Below are 20,021 nucleotides of genomic sequence, written 5' to 3' on the forward strand. Positions count from 1 at the left end.
GAAATGATTGCATTCAATAACCAGACTAAGCCAACTTGCACAACATGCATTGTAGCAAGCATACTTTCTTAAATAGAGATTAACTCCCAGTGCAGAAAATTCATTTGTGAAGTGGTCCATCATTATGTGAAACTGCAGAGCTCTTGATCAGCAGTGTCCTAGAAGCTTGGAACAGCTGTCTCTGCTAGCTTAGCAGTTTGTCATTGCTGGGTATCGCACACCTTGCTGGAACCTTGCCTAAATTACCTCTCCCTGCTTGCTTGCTTGCTTTCTATTTTTGGATCCCTTGGTAGGCATCTATTTAACAGCCCAGGAAGAATCTACTGATGTACTTCTTAGCTTGAAATCTTTGTGAGCACCTCTGAATTGCAGTCCCATTTGGCCAGTGGAGAGGGTATTGATGTCTTCAAGGTCATTTGCTTCTGACTTTAGAAATGGGGTCTTACTGTATGCAGCAATGACCCCTTGCTTATTTTTCTCTCCTTTTTGGATTGAGATTTAAGTACTTTTATAGCAATACGTGGCAATACTGGGGGAGCACTTTATAAGCTGTTGATGTCAGGATTTACTCTGTATACCCAGGAAATGAAGCTTTCATTGCTCTTGTCAGTGTGATGGTTTCTCTGCTATTGTATTCAGACTTCTGATCTGCTCTTGTTTGTGGGGTGATTGTATACAGCATTTGCCCCTTTCAGTCTTAATGACCTGTATAAGAACCAGTGGAGGAACAGGACTTCATGTAAATTTAAAATTAAATAGGGAGAGGGTATACTCTTAAATTTGTATCCATAATAATTTAAGAGCTATTTCTTCCTCTTCTCTCATGCAGCTGCAATGTCTAGTCCTGCGGGGCCCCCCCTCCATTTGCTTCTGTTTCTTGAAAAATTTTCAAAAACTGTTTATGGCCTGCCTACATGCCATTTCATGCTGATCCTTCATATTCCTTTTCCCTTAGCCTGGGCCTTCCACAATTCTGGTTGAAAAGGACAGAATACTTCTTCTTGTAGATGTTGGGGCTTGTTAGTACATATAGCTTTTCACTTATGTTCCAGAGCTGAAACACATAGCCCCCTGCAGTTGAATGGAAATTTAAGGATACAATCCTATCCACACTTAACTGGGAGTAAACCCCACTGACTGTAATGGGACTTACTTCTAAATAGACATGCATAGATTGGGCTGTAAATCAGTCTACCATTGTGCCTGACCCTAATCTCAGAAAAGATAGCTTGGAAAGCCCCTCTGCCAACTTTTTGTGCAGTTGTAGCCTGCAACTCCATAGTGCATCTACCTGCTTCAATTTGCCTTGTTCTTATGGCCACAGACATAAGTAAAGTGTTCCACTTCTGAAACTTTCTTCCAGTGCTATTTAGTACCAATCAAGACACCTTTGATCTCCATTCTCTTGATCTTCATATTGCTCTTTCTTTAAATCCAGCCCTTCACTGTAGTTCGTAATTTCTTTCTTGAAAGTGTAGTCCAAGACTTAGAATTTCTAAGTTTTAACTCTTATATTTGCCTTTTAAAATATTCTTTGCTTTCTGCCCACGTGCTGAACTTTTCCATGCTATCTGTTCAAATTGCAGAACTTCCTAACATAGCCGCAAGTGTCTGAATTCCTAAAAAGTCAAGTCTTCCAATGTTGTGGAGCTTTTATTCTTTCCAACTTGTCCTTTACTTCATGTTATATGGTAGTAGTGAACTTCTGTTCTGGTGAGGTCCATATCCCTAGTGTCACCAGAGTCTGCATATTCACCGGAAATTCACCAAAGTCCGCAATGAAGAACATTTTAGATAAAAACCAGCTGCTTATGAGTAATTTTTAGATTCACCAGTCAGACATGATTTTCTACTTTCTTCTCTTGCAAAATGGATACCCTGCAAAATAGTCTTTATTGTAATCATCACTGGTTAGACCTGTCTGGATAGGCTTTTTGCAGCTTGAGGACATATCCAATCAGGCAAACCTCTTCCTTCCTCTCAGTAAAATCTTTCCCATACTGTGAAAATAAACTCCAAATTGAAAACTGCTGTCAGTGAAGAAGACATTACACTATTTTAGCAGTGGATTTCAAGGTATGCTCAACCACTGTTTATTGCTTGTTCCTGATATAGGTGTAAAGGACCATATGGGTTCTTGTTATGTTAATGATAATGGTCTGTGGGTCTGATTTCAGTAACTGTAGCATCCCAGGATTTGAAATATTTGGATCAGCAGAATCTTAATACTGTTGAAGTGTGTGCTTAGTGAGATTTTGTGATCAGGAAAGATTCTGATTTGGTCATTGGAGTACTGAGTTTCGATTAGGAGCGAACTACAGGAAACGGATACCTTCAGCTTTTAGCCAGTGAACAAAAGATCTCAGTGCAGGTATGAGGATCCAGAACAGGAGGGTGACAAGCAGTTGGGCTCCATTCTGGAAGTCACCTGTAAATGATGAGGGAAGAAAGATATTTTATCTATGCATGTTGCAATTAAAAATCTTTCTGAACATACATATACCATCTCTTTTGCTTATACTATGTGAAGAAGGTGAGAGATGTTTGCATCTCAGTATTCTAGCTTCAATTTCTTTCTTACGTTGGTTTGGCTAGCTTTTCTTTTCTTGCATTGCAAATAGATGTATGCTGGTAAATGAAAGAACTAGAAGCTGTAAAGAATGTCACCACCAGGAGATGGGGAGGTGCAAACTCCATCTTTGAAAGGAAATGTAAATATGGGTGACAGGAATGTCTTCTAAATCTCTTAAAGACTGTAATTGGTACTCTTGAGAGTGTGTGACTGGAAGCAAGTCTGTTTTCTTATGAGTGCTGTTATATGCTCATGAGTCTTGTTTCCTTCTTTCTCTGGTGAAGGGGAAGTTGCTTCATTTAAAGGGGAGTATAAAAGCTCACCTATGATTGTGGATTTCCATTTGGATTGGAAAATCTCTTTTCTCCCACCCACCTCCCAGTGTTGGAAGTAGTTCTGTTTTTCCACAGCAGCCTGCTTTCTAAGCAACCTTCTCTCCACGTTTGGATACTTTCAAATGCCTATCCCACTCAATTGTTCCTCAAAGATTATGAGTAAAAGTGCATAGGAGTATATTTACAATGATAATATTTTTATCACAGGCAAGTGCAGCGATTTAAAAAAAACAAAACTGTACAAGGAGGGTGGTACTCTTTGCAGCTTTGAGATGGAGAGCTCATTTCAGCCTTTTACTGGAGTATTCTGTGACTAAGCCTGGGAAACACACTTTACACTTCCACAAATCTCTCTCTAGGAATTGAAAACCCCTAGGAATCCTGCAGTGTTTCTACTCATGAAAGGATTGACATTGACCTGTGTGTGTAATCTTTCTGTCCCACCCTAAGCTGCCACTGAAAGTCACAGAAGTTCCAGTTGGATCAAGTTGCTGTGTCACAAAAGATGTCCAGCAGCTGATCAGTCACCTAGAAATTGTCCTCAGTTGGTGTGCTTTACATACATCACCTCTTGTATCTGGCTTTTTCCAACATCTTATACTGTATTAGCAGCCCTGCCTGCAGATTCACTCCTGCCCACTCCTGCAGATTTAGAGAGAAATGTCTGGTTTTTTTCCCTTGCTTTCCAAAATGGCCCTAGCATTTTAACTTGAGTTTCTTCCTTTGACAGGCCAATCTGTATCCCACTGTGGGACTCCAGACACCCGGAGAGATAGTGGATGCCAATTTTGGACAGCAGCCGTTTGTGTTCGACATTGAAGATTACATGAGGGAGTGGCGAGCAAAGATTCAGGGCACCATTAAGCGTTTTCCCATAGGCGACCGGCTAGGTGAATGGCAAGCCATGCTGCAGAAGTGAGTGCGGTTTTTAATCTCTTTAGACTGAAAAGCCTGATTTGAAACCACCAGTTGCTGCAGAGCCTGTTCCTTACTCCTCTTCCTTAAGCTGCTCCATTCTCCTGCTTGCCTCATGAATAATGTGGTATTGGACTGGTTTCTTCACGCTAATGACCAAGAAATCAGCTGAACAAGACAAAGCCGTACAAGCATTCTCTTTAGTCACAGTCTTGGAGCGATATGCAGTTTCAGAAACCTGTTTGGCTTGATAACTTTCTAGCCCCTCCGGGGACACTAGCAAGTAAGTGAGCCAGATGTGAAGGAAGCTGATGGCTTGGAGAAGGATGGTAATTTCTGTCTGTGTCTCAGAAGAAAATAAGGAAAAAGAGAGTCTATGTGCAGCTTCTGAGCAGATTGGTTAAAAGTAATTGAAAATCTGATCGTTCCCACTTCTTCTAAGAGAAAATCCAGATGAGGCTTAACAAAATCATCAAGCAGTCCATTTTCTCATGCATGCATACATACACCCCATGGAAACCATTGCCTTGGGAAGATTAGTTTAATATTGTGGCTGACTTTCAAAAAGGATTAGACAACTGTATAGGAGGACAAGCTACAGACCTCAGTAAGGCAGGCTAATTCATGGTTTATTATGGATTTCTGATAAATCAGCCCAATGCTGTTTGCCCTTCTGGACACATGCTTGCTGGGAGATGCTAATGTTTGGAATGCATGCAGGGTTCCTTCAGCATGACCTATTTCACATTCTTAATGCTCTTTAGTTCCTTTTACTGTTCACACTGAGCGGAGCTGAAGCAAGGAAAGAGTAGGCTCTTTTTACAGATTAAAGGCCTAAATCCTGCACTGTTCATTGGTGCCAGTGTTAACAGGAGCAGGGCCACCTGTTTCTTTTCCAGAACATGTTTGTTCACCTCCAAATGTGGCTTATTTGCACTTTAGGAAGCAAAGAAAGAGACAGCTCTGGAATATGCCCAACTGACCTCACTTTAATATGATCCTTCTGGGGATATTTTTCAGCTTTGCTGTGGATCTGTGTTGACAGTGATGCCCATTGTACCCTTCACTTTTTCATGTTTCTCAGTATGGTCTCTTCCTATCTGGTGCATCATGGGTACTGTGCCACAGCGACAGCTTTTGCCAGAGTGACAGAGAGCACAATCCAGGAGGAACAGATCTCCATAAAGAACAGACAAAGTAAGATATTCTTATATCCATCTTCTTTTTTGTCTGTGTTCCTAAAATAAGTCTTGCCTGCCTGCTACATACCTTCAGTCCCTTGTCTGAATGCTCGGGTATCGGTCAGAAGTTTCCAGTAGCCAGGAAGTAAGATTTCAGAGCCCTGCACTGCTCCCTTTGCTGTCCTCTTGTGCAGCCCCTTATACCTGCTTTTAGCCTCCACTACTTTTTCCATTTCTCTTCTATGCCCAGTGTTCAGGTTTCTAAATTCTCCAGTAGTCTTAGCAACAGAAGGAAATGCATGCTTATTTGTTTATTTGCCTAACTTACCCCAGGCTTTGTTCTTGAGTTTTTTCTGTGCAGAATTTGAACTCCTTGCTTCAGTCCCTGCTGCTCTGATGAGGAAGGATTTCTAAAGGCCATTCAGTGATGCACCATAGCTTCTAGCTGTTGAGGTTGTGTGTCCATTATTATATCCACAGGACCGCCTTTCAGCCATAATAGCTCCCATGGTAGTTTAAAAAAACAAAAACAGATCTGAAACAGTTATGCAAAAAGTTTAACTTAATAGAAGGGACAGCAGGATAATCCAAACAAAGTGATGCCAGAATAAACAAAACAGCAAAAGTAACTGTGTCTTAACTACCAAAGGCACAGTACAAAATGTATGCTTCCACTCCATGCTGAAGAGAGAAAAGCATGCCTGCTGTGCACTTCAAGGGGAAGGTGTTCGAAGGAACGGGGGGCCATCATTGGAAAAGGCCATACCTCATTGAGGACAGCTCAGCGTCCACCATAGATGGTATCTGGAACAGGACTTAATAGGCAGAACTTAATACTTGGGGTTTGGTGAGAGTCTCATAAGGAAGCCTGCTTTCTGTAATCTGTTCTTTGCCTATCATGGACACTGTTCCTCTCATTTGCTCAAAACTGGAAGGAAGCCCTGCCCAAGTTGGTGATTTTTGTAGACAGATGAAAAAAAATTTATTTCCTGTGTATGAGGATTATCTTCCATCTATCACTGGAACCAGTATGATTTTCTGCATCCCAAATGGATTGTAATTTTTACCTGCAGGAATACAGAAGCTGGTCTTGGCAGGAAGACTGGGGGAAGCCATTGAAGCAACACAGCAGTTATACCCCGGACTTCTAGAGCACAATCCTAACCTCCTGTTTATGTTAAAGTGAGTATATCCAAGCATCAGTTGCCCAATCAGGCAGAGAAAGAACTGGAACTAAGAAATATGGTCAGGCAGACAGCATAGATCTGAAAACACGACGCCCGTGAGAGTGACGTGGGGTGGCAACCTGAGACCTCACTAGAACCATGCAAAAGCAAGAGACGGTAAATCTTTAAGTGGAAAGTTGTGCTATGTCTTAAGTTGTGCTAGCTCTCATTAAAGGCATAGGCTTTAATGGCAGATTTTTTCTCCATGGAGTTACTGCAGTTGGGTTACCTTTCTCTTTTTGTTTCAAAGCTGAATGGAAGGCTTAAGTGGAAACTCTTCTTTGGGAATCTCAGGCAGTCAGAAACAGCTTTTTAGTCCCCTTTCCATTTTTTGATCAGTAAATATGAGGAGTATAGACCGTGGTTATATTCAACAAAGATCTGAGTATACCTTAGTTTCATGGGAGTAGCACATTTGTACTTTACTTTTATTCACTATACCTTTGAGTTATTCATTGCTCTGAGACCATAATAAAGATTTGATTTGATACCTTTGGGCTTAAGGGTGGCTACCCTTGAGCTTTAGCTCAGTGATAGAACACCTGCTAGTCCCAGATTCAGTCCCTAGTATCTCTAGTGACGACTGAGAAACATCCCCCTTGTCTTGAAACCCTGGAGAGTCATTGCCAATCAGTGCTGAGAATATTAATCTAAATGGACCATGAAGGCAGCGTCATATGTTTATATACCTGCATCTCTGGACTGATGGGATAGGGAAGGAGCTGCTAGATTTGCTGGTAGTGTTCCCTCAAAAAATGAACTATGAGCAAGGATTTGATCTGAATCAATGTTGCTTGTACATGCTTGCCTTAGGTTGGACTTTCAAATTGAACACTCCATTTATGCATCATCATTGTCTTCCTGTGGGTTCTAATAATGTTTAGCACTGTATTGTCATCTGGCTTTCAAAATGTTTCCTCAGGTGGGTGTTTTCTTAGCAATCCTAATTTGTATCTTAGAAATTCTTCTAATTTGCATCTGTTTTAGAATACTTTGCTTGAACCATTGCATTGTCTCTCATCCTGCTGCTTTTGTGTTTTGACTCTCCTTTCTCCTGCAATACAGATGCCGGCAGTTTGTAGAGATGGTGAATGGAACAGACAGTGAAGTACGTTGTTTCAGTGCTCGCAGCCCCAAATCCCAGGACAGCTACCCCGACTCCCCTAACCTGAGTCCCAGGCATGGCCCTAACAATTTGCACATTCACAGCACAGGTAAGCATTTGCTTCTCTGCTAGGTAGGTCAGTTTCTTATATTTGTGCTAGACCTGTGTTGCTCTTTATCTGTTCCTTTTGTGAGACTTCGAGAGCTACAGGAATCCATAATTGGTAGAGCAGATGCACCACACAAAGGCCCCCCAGGTTAAATCTCTGGTATCTCCCATGAATACAACCTGTGTACTCCCACTGAGTTCCAGTCAAAGCATGTGCAGTGAGAAAGTGTCTCTGATAACTATGCTGGAAAAGGGCCAGTCTGAGTCTTTGGACAACTGCTGACAGAGAAGACTGTGCAGATCTAGCTAGAGCAAGGATCCAATTCCCATCAGGCAGTTCCATGTGTTTGTTGTAGAAGTCAACATTATGGGATTTCAAATTGGGGGGCAGTTCCTTCTGCAAATAAGTTCAGTGGTGTATATAATGCTGCTTTGTGCTCCTCAGGCAGATTGCCTTATTTCTTTAGCATAATTTAAGATCTTCTGTAAGTGTCAAAATCTCTCTTCCCCGGTCTCTCCATATTTGAGAGGCAGCTTTCAAGATGGATTTTGTTTGTGGCTTTGGTAGTGCACTGATTGTGCTGAAGTCTCTGTGCCTGGTAGTGCATGCATTCTTCTAGCCCAGGGGTGCCCAAACCCCGGCCCTGGGGCCACTTGCGGTCCTCGTGGCCTCATAGTGCGGCCCTCAGGGAACCCCCAGTCTCCAATGAGCCTCTGGCCCACCGGAGATTTGTTGAGAGGAACTGCTCTCAGCGTGAGGGCGACTGTTTGACCTCTTACATGAGCTGTGGAATGAGGGCTCCCTCCACTGTTTGTTGTTTCATGTCTGTGATGCAGTAGCAGCAGCAAAGGAAAGGCAGAGAGATGATGTGGCCCTCTTGCCAAAAACTTTGGACACCCCTGTTCTAGCCTGTTAGCATCATGTTACCACCACAGGAGGCTTGTAAGTCAGTGGGGCTTGCCAAGCACTAGAGCACCTGCTGAATTTGGCCAGACTGAGCAGAAGCCACTTTCTCTGTACTCGCATTTCCCCCCGCCCCCGCTCAGGAGAATTGCTTGTGCAATGCATATTCATAAAGGTGCACAAGAGGAGTTCCCATAAGAATTACTCTTCCAGAAAAATTCTGTGTATTCACACTTTACCTTTCTTAATTGGGAGAAAATCTCTCCCTGTGAGTATTTCCTGTGTTGTGAGTGAAGAGCCAAGCCCAAGCAAAATGTGGATCTTAGAATGGTTAGTATGTCTGTATGTACCTTACCTCCATGTACGTTGTTGTTGTACACGGGACATACAGGGGACATCCGCTGAACCAGGGGACATCCACTAAAATTGAGTGTTGGGAGAGTTAGAACAGACAAGAGAAAATATTTCTTTACTCAGCATGTGTGGTTGGTCTGTGGAACTCCTTGCCACAGGATGTGATGATGGCGTCTGGTCTGGACGCCTTTAAAAGGGGATTGGACAAGTTTCTGGAGGAAAAATCCATTACGGGTTACAAGCCATGATGTGTAGGTACAACCTCCTGATTTTAGAAATGGGCTATGTCAGAATACCAGATGCAAGGGAGGGCACCAGGATGAGGTCTCTTGTTATCTGGTGTGCTCCCTGGGGCATTTGGTGGGCTGCTGTGAGATGCAGGAAGCTGGACTAGATGGGCCTATGGCCTGATCCAGTGGGGCTGTTCTTATGTTCAGTTTCTGCTTTTGTACTGCAGATTTGCAGCAAATGTGCCAAGATCTTTTCTAAAAGGACAAGGCCATGAAAACAGTCATTGCCAATGAGAACTATCATACCTTTTCTTCACTAGACATGGGGTTCTAAAACCAAGCTGTTCTTTCAAAGCTATGTCTACTTACATTTGTATTTTCTCCTGGAAGAATGAATGCAGAGCCCTGCATAACAGTCTTTATTCTTCGTTTTCAGGGGCAGATAGCCCAAGCTGTAGTAATGGAGTTAGCTCCATGAAAAACAAGCAGAGCCACAGTAAATACCCAGCGCTGAGCTCCTCCTCCTCCTCGTCTTCCTCATCATCCCCTTCATCAGTGAACTACTCAGAATCCAACTCCACAGATTCCACCAAGTCTCAGCAGCACAGCAGCACCAGCAACCAAGAGACCAGGTAGTCCGTCGCTCTGGATTTCATAGGGAGAGGGCTAACCAGATGCAGCAGTAGGTGACGGCAATCCAAGTCTACTGTTTATGTCCACACTTTGAGCTGGGGAGGTTCTGCAGCACACAAACCGTAGACATGCTGTGGTCGAATTGCTGGGCCAGTTGAATTTCCTCTTTGGTTTAATTGGTGCTTTTGTTACTAAGCATTTCCATCTGAAAAACCACCCAGGCCCTTTAATTAATCTGCAGCGTGCTTTAGTCTTCATTGAGGCTCTGTCCTTTCCTGTGCAGCCCCTTCCGTTTATCAAACACGTTCTTATATATAAAGTGGATAGCGAGATGCTCTTTACACTCTCACATAACACCAGAACCAGGGGACATCCACTAAAATTGAGTGTTGGGCGGGTTAGGACAGACAAAAGAAAATATTTCTTTACCCAGCGTGTGGTCGGCCTGTGGAACTCCTTGCCACAGGATGTGGTGCTGGCGTCTAGCCTAGACGCCTTTAAAAGGGGATTGGACAAGTTTCTGGAGGAAAAATCCATTACGGGGTGCAAGCCATGATGTGTATGCGCAACCTCCTGATTTTAGAAATGGGCTATGTCAGAATGGCAGATGCAAGGGAGGGCACCAGGATGAGGTCTCTTGTTATCTGGTGTGCTCCCTGGGGCATTTGGTGGGCCGCTGTGAGATACAGGAAGCTGGACTAGATGGGCCTATGGCCTGATCCAGTGGGGCTGTTCTTATGTTCTTAACTACAATTCCCAGGAGGCCTTGCAGGTCTCTTGTTATCTGGTGTGCTCCCTGGGGCATTTGGTGGGCCGCTGTGAGATACAGGAAGCTGGACTAGATGGGCCTCTGGCCTGATCCAGAGGGACTGTTTTTATGTTCTTATCTCTTTAATGCCTCCTTTCCATACAGTGACAGCGAAATGGAGATGGAGGCAGAGCATTACCCCAATGGAGTCCTGGAGAATTCTGCTACTAGGATAATGAATGGCACTTACAAGCATGAAGAGATTTTGCAGACAGACGACTCTAGCATGGGTAGAGTTCAGAGTGAAAGTCATTCTCTCCTTTCTTTCCTAGAAAACAGTAACATTAGTAAGGATGGGTCTTACCTTCTGGGGAGACAAGACAACTTGGGGAGAAGTCTTCCAGTTCTGAAATAGAAAAAGAATGTGCAGGCTGCAAAAGTATTCAGAAATGCCTGGGTTAAGATATCATGTGCAGTAGGGTTGTGTGCACTCAATTCTTTCTTTGAATTCTGGCATGGAATTTAGCTCCTTTTTCTGTTGTCATAAGAAAAAGTTTAACTTCATTTTTGCAAAGAGGCAGCCTCTGAATGTTGGAAGCTCAGAAATCAGAAAACTTTAGTGTATACTTCTAGTCCTGGGGCTTTCATGAGACTTTCTTGATGGCTTGCCCTTCTTACCCACCAAAATTGCCCTGCTGGCTTTCTGGGTTGGGAACAGTGAGATGACGGAGGAAAGGAGGTGTATTCACACTGCATAGGTTCCCCTCTGTTCACCTACCCCTTCCCTCTTCTCTCCTTCGCTCTAGAAGATGGCTGTCCTCAGAGGCAGCTCTGCGGAGGAAACCATGCTGCCACAGAGCGGATGATCCAGTTCGGGCGGGAGCTGCAAACTCTCAGTGAACAGCTGTGCAGAGAGTATGGGAAGAACACAACACACAAAAAAATGTTGCAGGTGTGGAGTGTGGCTGAAACCTTTTTCACATTCATGGCGAGAATTAATACTAGACTTGGAACAGAGGGAAGGTGCTACTTACAGTCTGTGTGTGGCACTCCTGGGCAAGGAAGTCATATTTATCTTTTCTGTTATGGAAAGGCAAACTCATATGCCTGCACTTCCTTCTGGACAAATAGGCTTTTCCGGGCAAGTGTTCCGGCAGCGGGAAGGAAGCTTCCTCTCTGCACCCCCCTGCCTGGTGATGGAAAGGTACCCAGACAACTGTGTCCTCAAGGGGTGGGACGTGAGAGTCAGATAAGGGTATATGATGATATGGGTGGAGGGGTCAGACTCCTCCATGAATCTCACCTATTGGCTTAATTCATGCCAAACCATGATTTGGTTGCAGGAAAACCATGGTTTACAGCTGCTCGTTTTGTTTCCTGTCCTCTTAGCTTCATGAGTTCACTTCTGTCTTCATGGTTCAACAGCCACTGGGAGTGAAGCAGTGATGTGTAACTAGCAATTCAGAAATCATGCTAATCCATAGTTAAGATTCTTTGAGCCATAGCATATCTTAGTACTTGGTACTCAGTTCCTTGTTGGCATTGGGATCAGTGCCAATGGGACAAAACCTTTCTTATCCCTCACAAAGCTTTTTGATCTAGCCGTCTAAAGAATATTCCGAATCAATGTAATCTTGTTCCTTGCAGTTTCCTTAGCTCCATTCTTCCCAAGCAGAGGAAAAAAGATAGTGTGACAAGCTGAACCTCTTTATTTTATATATATATATATATATGTGTGTGTGTGTGTGTGTGTGTATGTATATGCATGCATGGGCACAAATGCGTATACATGCATGAATAATTTGAAAAGACCCCTGTGACTCTTCAGGAATTTTGTTCTTTGCTGTGATTGTGTTGCATGTTCAGTGCTGTTCAAGCCTCTCTCTCTCTCTCCTGTCCCGTAGGATGCATTCAGCTTGCTAGCCTACTCTGATCCATGGAACTGTCCTGTCGGTCAGCAGCTGGATCCGATCCAAAGGGAACCAGTGTGTGCTGCACTCAATAGTGCTATATTGGGTAAGGGGTTGCATGGTTACCTAACCCAGGCTTAGTCTGCCCCGTGCACCTATTTCTGTGGTGAGACGGCTAGTGCTGGAGGGTGCTTGGTGGAATAACTGCTAACCTTGTCAAGTGATCTCTGCCAGGCAGGGTGTGTGGGGACGAGGAGGAGAAGTGCAGCCATACTGTGTTCTTTATTTTCTTCAGCCAAAAAACAGAAAAGCAAAAGAGGAGTGTTCCCTTTGCACGTGCTCTGTACTACTGACCCACTTGTCAGTCAAAACATTTCTGTTCGAGTCAGAGTTCTTCTTTTGATCAGCCCTGCTGCCATGTTGGAATCTATTTAACGGATTTGCGCCCTGCAGTGACTTCATGTGGCTGTCACCACTTGAGAGTTTTTTCTGTAGCGTTTTATCACAGTCATATAGACTGCCTAAAAAGGCAGCATGGATCAAGGCTGTAGTTTGAGGACCACAGAGTGAAGTCACCACCTCAGTGGTGAACAGCAGCAGCCAAGGCCACCTGGCCTGCATTTTTGAACCCTGTGTAGTGGAGATCCTTGTTTGGGGCTGCGTGGGGGGAGGGAGGCAGTTTATATGAATGACATGTTCTTTGTGCCTCATGATGTGTTGCAATGTGTCCCTGCCCCACCCCTCTCTTTCTCCAGAGTCTCAGAACCTGCCAAAACAGCCCCCGCTGCTGCTCGCCCTGGGCCAGGCCTCCGAGTGCTTGCGACTCATGGCTCGTGTGGGCTTGGGCTCCTGCTCCTTTGCCAGAGTGGATGACTATTTGCACTAGCCACTGAGTGAGCCAGAGTGACCCCTCCAGTGCTGCCACCATCACCTCTCTTCGCCTCGCGTCCCCTACCGGCCCTCTACTTCCGGTCTACCCACGTGCTACCCAGTGGAAGGACACACTGCTGACCGAGGGATTCTTTGTTGCGCCTTTGTTCCTCACCCTGAAAACTGCTGGCAGGTCCCCCATCACCTCTGCCTGCTCTGCCCTACAGCTCCTGCAGCACTCAGTATTTCACTGGTCATTCTGATGTAGCGCCTTCCGACTTTAGGATTTTATCTTTATTATTATTATTATTTTCTGACTGAGCCACCAGTATTTATACCTGGAGAGTTTGTGCTGAGCTTGTTTCTACTAATTTAGAGATAAAACTGTATCTGAGTTGGTGATGGCCTGTTTTTATTTTGATAAGGGAAACCATCTACCGAACTGCACGTCACCTGCACAGTATTCCCTAGCGCCAGGCCTCTAAAGGGAGGAGCCTTTGTGTTGTTGTTTGAACCCAGCCCATTGCAAAGCGCCCCTTGCTCCTGCAGCAGAATGGGTCGTTCTGTTTCTTCGTTACCACGCAATGCCAGGCCCAGGCACTTCAGTTTGACAGGTGGCCACTCTGGAATCCATTCCAGGGAAAGGCTCACTGTGAGACCAGGCACCTCAGTCTAGGCCTTTAGATGGAATGTTGCACCTCCACCCCCCACTCTGGGAGAGACGCTATCACTGGGCCTACCCCAAGCTGCGTAGAGAGCGAGAAGAATCTCTTGATTGGCTCAAGTACACATTGGAACAGGAGAGTCCAGACCCAGTGGAGTTTGACAGGCACTTCTTGTTTCCCGTCAAAACTGGCCACTTGGGTGGTGAAAATGTGTGTTCAGTAGAGATTGCCCCATAGAGATGTGGGGAGTTGAGCATCTTCCCTAATAAGCAATCATAGCCCTGCTACCCAGAGGCAGGAGTGGGATGGCTGTCAAACTTGGATGGGAAGTGAGGGCTGTGTGTCTCTGGTCTTTTCTTTACAGACACTCTCCGCTTGTACTGCTAATATAGCCAGTTGGCCTTGGGATGATCTGTATCTCCAGGACTTCCCATCTTCTCTGTAGTTGGGTCATAGCTGACAAGAAACTCCTTCTGGCCTTGGAGCTCCAGTGGGCATGTAGTGAGTCGGTTCATACCTCCTTTATTGCCTGCTGATCCCAGATTTTACACTGAACTTACAGACTGAGTTTGCATCGCAGTCTTATTTTTTATCTAACTGTCCAACCAGCTAAAATGTAAAATTGAGGGTATAAGTCAATGTTTAATGTTCTTTTGAAGAAAAAAGTGGGCACAGTTTTTTATCCTGGTAGTAGCCGTCATTAGTGTGTTTTATTGTTACTGTTCGGACAGATGTTTCTAAACAAGTATATTGCAAACCACTGCTAGAAATAAGCACCCTGGCTGCATTTGTGTGTGTGTGAATGCACATCAGGAGAGGGAATGCTTATTTGGGTGGGAAGAAGAAGAAGAATGAAAGTGCCAAACCATTGGCTTGCTGGTGTGTTTCAGTGTCATATCCAGCTTTTAAAATGTGCTTTTGATTTGAGGGGGAAGGAAAAAACCGATTCCCATGAGATTGGCAAGACATTTCAATTTGACTGGTCTTTCAGTATCACAAACTCTTGAGCCAAAGGCAGATAAATGACATGTCACTTTGAGACACTGGAGAAGGATGGTCACATTAGAGGGGAAGTGGCATTTTGGCTTTTGGGTCCTGCAGGAGCAATGGGAGACCACCCCAGAAAAAGGGTACAGTGCACAGATTGTCTTCTGTGCAAACATCATTTACAGGAATAAGAACTGTGCATTGAAATAGCAGTGCTCCTGCACAGTCCTCATTTATCCAAGGCATGGGTCTCCAGACTCTGGCATATGGGCCAGATCTTGGGCATAGCGGTGGCAAAACCCTACCATTCCATACTGCAGCCTCTTTTTTCGTGCCTGATTTCTGCAGCAACTTGTACTGGGCAGCCGCTTCTCCTCCACGTCACCCCAGAAGTCTCTGTGCCCCCGTTTCTGGACATGGGGTGGCTGCCTGGCACATGTTGCTGCAGAGATCGGGTGCGGAAAAAGGAGGCTGCAGCTTAGAATGGTAAGGCTTTGCTGCTATAGCGCTTGAGATTATTATGATGCACTGAGGGCCAGAGTTTGGAGACTCCTGATCCAAGAGAAGTGTACCTCTGCCTAAGGCTTGCTTCCAGTTGCATATATAAGGCACCTAGCAGGCGGACAGGAATGGATGGACACACAGGCTCATCTCTTACAGAGCTGAACCGCGATCAATGAGAGACCACATTAAGACCATTGTAAAACAAAAGGGATGGCAGTGGAAAGCACAGTTCACAATAATTCATTATCTGTCATTTCCTCTCTTGCTGACTGCATATAAGCTAACTGGCTATGACTGCTTTGTTGTGCTGTTTGAATCCAAGCAAAATATCTTTAGGTGCATTCACTTGAGGAAACAGGTTGTTCTTCTGTATCTCCTATGCCTGGTGCCAGCAATGCCTAAGTAAGCAGTACCATCTGTGTCAACACTTTGGTCCCATCTTGAGAACCCTAAGGGCTCTCATGGCAGCTGACAGACCTAATACCAAGCAACATGATGGTTTGTTATTTGTTGTAATAATAAAAACCTGTTTGATAGCACCGGTTGACATCCATCCTAGCAGTACCTTCAGCGGTACATCTTAGACGGCAAATGCCTGTGTCAACAGCCATGTCTTCTTGCCATCCCCAGTCCCATTCAGGGCACCAGCGGTGTTGCAATCTTTCCTTTGGCGGCGGCTGCTTTTCGCAGCACTTCATGTTTTACAAGGTTTTTAATTTGGGATGAGTCTTCAGCAAGCTGTTTCCTCCCTATTCTTGGCGCAGGCTTCCTTTCTTCTCTCTCGCCTCGCCTTTCGTGCCCTCCCTTTCTTTAACAGAGTTGCTTTGAAGGGCTTGTTTGTGGTGTGGCTAGCTTCTCTTTTTCAGAGCTGTGGCTTCTTTGTGTTTCATTGGTTTGATGGTTACATTAGCTCTTCTCATGATGTTTCCACTTGACTGTTTTCTTCGGCAGCCAGAAAATTGTGGCCCGTGTTGGTGTCACCAAATAATTTTTGCTCTAAAAGAACAAGTTTTCTCTAAGACAATCTTCTTGCTTTGGTCATGCATGAAAGTTTGATCTCATGATCTTTTAGATGTTGCAGGGTTTTTTCCCCCTCTTTTGGTTGTATTTAGGAAAATAATGCCAGCCTGCTCATCTAGAATTTCCCCCTTTGGATACAACTAATGTTCAGACAGAAACTTGGAGTACGTTTCAAAGATGCAGCTATTTGTATCAGTTTTTAACAATTGGACTTGAATGAACAAGGCTACCCTATTCTATCTAGGGAAAAGTGTTGCCATCAAAACTGCATAGCACTTGTGAACCACATCTACCTGGGTTCTATACTATTGTTTGGAAACATGTCCTCACATCCCAAAACAAAACTGACTTTGGGTGCATCAGTTGGATGGTCTCCAAAGCCATATTGATCAAGAGGAGCATGGAATAATTAGCATAGGTAATATTTGTCTTGGTTGTAGGGGGAAAATAACTGGGTTTGAAACACTCTCCCCTTTCTGGACATTTGCCATAGTAATGGAATACAGAATGAAAATCCTTAGTAATGGTGCCTATGGATTGACATAAGGAAATCTCATATCTCAGGGGTCTGATAGCTGCCACTCTGGTGTCCTCAGACTTGACAATGGAACAGCCTCTGTTGTTCTTCACAGCTGGCTTGAAACTGCCTCTTTGAAACGTTACCACTTGTTTTCGTAACTAGCACCCTCCTTCTGCCATGGCTGACCCTCTTAAATTGGCATAACAATTCTCCCAGGTTAAGGACTTTCTTTCTAAGTGTAGAGGGACAGGCCCAGTCCCTTCTAGTGCTTGGTTGGGAAATAGGCCTCAAATCTCCTGGCCCAAAGACTTGGTCTTGGCTAATGTAGCTTCATTTCTCACCCTGTCCCTTGTACACAAAAGCAAGTGTCCTTTTACAGTAGTTTCACGATGACCTGCCCCACCTACCTCATAAGGTGAGGTCTACTGGACCATAGGCCATCTTGGTCACTTAGGCTTGTGGAACATGACATTGTTGGTGAAACCAGAGGTCTGGCAAGGTGATTTGTTCATGTGGATTCTTAATGATCCTAGGGGGTGATATTTAATGAAAAAGGGACCATCAGCACCCATTTCTTCACCAAGCACAGTCTGCTTTCATTTGTCTTCCATATATACTTTTCAATTAAACTCCCATTTAGCTGATGGGTGTCATCAGGTCTCCAGTTGTCTACCCAGTATGCATATGTGTGTTCTTTTAACGTGGAGGAGAAATGCTGGTGTGACAATGGGACTTGCTGGCAGGCTAGTGGAGACTGGGGCCTTGTCTCCTACCTCCCTCCCACTTCACAAATTTGGATGCTGACATGAACTTTAATGCAACCATTGGTTTACTTATGGTTGAGTTCGCATTTCTTGCAAGGGTGGGGAAGGCAAAGGGGACTCTGAAGTGTGTTGCAAATAAGACATTGAGATTTACTACCAAGTGGGATTACTTAAGGTTTAAATATTTGGAGTTGAGTCATTCCTTTAGTTGGACTTTTAACTTTTGAATGCGTGTGTGTTTCGTCTCAAGTCTGCTGACAGCGTCATGTCAGGTGGCTGGCAGGACATGACCGGATTGCGTCTGGGACCTTTCTGCGGCAAGCTCATACAAAAATGGAAACAGCCCAATGGAATACATTCTAATTTTATTTATCCCTCTCCCTTTCTGGTTGCTCAAAACTCAGGTACCAGCTTAGCATGGAATGTCGGGACACTTCTGCTTTATTTTGGTTTTATTTTAATAGTACCAACTGTACAAAAAAGAACACAACCACCATATAAACAGGCTGAGCCAAACTTCAGCTCCACAAGGCTTCTGTCATCACGTGGATTTCTCTCTTCATTGAGGGCATTGACTCGGACACCCTGCCAAGCTGTGCACATCGGTTCAGTCTCTGCTTAGTATTTGTGAGTTCAGTTATCCAGCGCTAGCATGAAACCTTCCAAGGGGAGGAAATTTTAACTGAAGAAAAACTATTGAAAAAATGTACTGGAAATATGGTAAAGAATCCCACATTCTGTTGTATTTTGACAGAATTATTTTTATTAAAATATACATCCATGTGCAGTTGCTGGTGTCCTGTGTTGTTTTCCTCCAATCTATTATTTCTTGGAGTGGTTATTATTTCTGGATGGTTCACCCCACCATGACTATGCAGAGCAGCTGTGGTGTCTTATGGATGGTTGAACCAGTGTGAAAGTGGAGAATGCAAGCTTTTTAGGTTGGCAATAAAAGGCATGCTTTGTTACCCACTGGGGTTGTGTTTCAGAACCCCCAGTGGATAAAAAGAATCGGTAGATACAAAATCAGTGGAAAAATAGCTTTAAAGACCCACTTCTAGGTTTCTTGCTCCTCCATTGTCACCCCAGAATGCATCAGTATAGAAGCTATGCCACATTCAGCTGCTAGATGGGGTGAATAATGGAATCAAATGGAATTTTTCACCTCATCTAGCAGCTGAACACGGTACAACGCATACAAATGCCTTCTGGGGCAACAATGGAGGAGCAAGAAACCTAGAAATGGGTCTTGAAAGCTATCTTTAACCCCCAGAAGCTTGCAAACTGTGGTTCACTTTTTACAAGTGCCGCCGCCTAAGGAGGTACGTGGGGCGGCGGCAAGAAATTAGCAGCATCAACATTATGGAACTCTCTTCCCCTTGATTTAAGAATGGCTCCCTCTCTTGAGACTTTTTGGCGAGGCCTGAAGACCCTTCTGTTTAAATAAGCCTTCTGAGTTCCTGGCCTTTTAAACATCTTTTTTACATCTTTTAGTATTTTTTGCTGGCCTGATTCCTTTATGACCTGCTGCTCTATGCTCCTTTTACCTGATTTTATTTGACTACTGTTTTTATGATATCTGTCAATATGTTAATGCTTTTATCTGCTTTTTAAATTATTTTAATCTGCTTTTACTCTGTTGTAAGCCGCTTTGGGTCCCTTTGGGGAGAAGGGAAGAATAATAATAATTCTTTCCCTTTGGGGAAGAATAATAATAATAATAACCACCACAATGCAGAGTTTGGAAATTAGATTTTGGTGCTTTTTGTTACAAGGCATTTAAAGGTAGACCCCAGTATCAGTGATGAGTCCAATCATTCGATACCGAGGTCCCACCTGTATCTCTGAGAACGTGACTAGTTAACATTGTGTATATATATTGTCGATTAGAGCCTTATGTGCTCTGTCTGGATTAGATGATGCCATGAGCAATTCAGAGCAGGAGAAGGAAGGCATTGAATACCAAGGTGATCAGTATTTGGGTGACTCAAGTTAAATCAAATGTGATGGATCTTGACGCATCAGTGGTTAAGAAACCTAGAGAGAAAATAACCTTTATTGGTAACTCGAAGCAAATGGAGAGCTTTCAATGATGTCGTCCTCGTTTTCAGAAACAAGCTTCATTATACAACTTTGACATTTCGTATTTTATCTTATGACAATTGTTCATATAATTTTTAAAAGGTGAAGAGTTCCTTCATGGGGGGGGCTGCCATCTTTTCCATTGTTCTAAACATGATGCATTCCACATAATCCCTTCATACATGAAACAGGAAAGTGAGCAGAATTGCTGGCTGTATTTGATAAGGATGTTTTGGTCCTCAGAACAGTGGAGCAGAAATCAAAAGGGTTGCTTTTCTCACAACTTTAAGGCAATGTGAGGCAATTGCTGTGAAGGCCTGGTTTCTGGTGGTCTGAACTTGCCGCAAACTTGCCACTGATTTGGCCCTTGTCCGGTGAATGGGCTTAT

At 44.0% G+C, this 20,021-nt stretch overlaps 1 protein-coding gene across 2 annotated transcripts in view; it reads left to right on the top strand.

The window, feature by feature from the left end:
- The window catches only part of RANBP10 (RAN binding protein 10), a 49,574-nt gene extending 31,236 nt beyond the window's left edge, over nucleotides 1-18,338 (top strand). Inside the window, exons 6-14 of one of the 2 annotated variants that reach the window (XM_066637078.1) lie at nucleotides 3,638-3,822; nucleotides 4,907-5,019; nucleotides 6,077-6,185; nucleotides 7,295-7,443; nucleotides 9,367-9,562; nucleotides 10,477-10,601; nucleotides 11,118-11,263; nucleotides 12,216-12,327; nucleotides 12,977-18,338. In XM_066637078.1, the coding sequence (XP_066493175.1) occupies nucleotides 3,638-3,822; nucleotides 4,907-5,019; nucleotides 6,077-6,185; nucleotides 7,295-7,443; nucleotides 9,367-9,562; nucleotides 10,477-10,601; nucleotides 11,118-11,263; nucleotides 12,216-12,327; nucleotides 12,977-13,107 (1,266 nt within the window). In that variant the 3' untranslated portion in view covers nucleotides 13,108-18,338. The remainder of the gene's footprint in view (nucleotides 1-3,637; nucleotides 3,823-4,906; nucleotides 5,020-6,076; nucleotides 6,186-7,294; nucleotides 7,444-9,366; nucleotides 9,563-10,476; nucleotides 10,602-11,117; nucleotides 11,264-12,215; nucleotides 12,328-12,976) is intronic. The other variant, XM_066637079.1, reaches the window with a different exon arrangement.
- Nucleotides 18,339-20,021: the final 1,683 nt, after the last annotated feature.

The sequence above is a fragment of the Tiliqua scincoides genome, chromosome 9 (genome assembly GCF_035046505.1).
Source record: "Tiliqua scincoides isolate rTilSci1 chromosome 9, rTilSci1.hap2, whole genome shotgun sequence".
NCBI lineage: Eukaryota > Metazoa > Chordata > Lepidosauria > Squamata > Scincidae > Tiliqua > Tiliqua scincoides.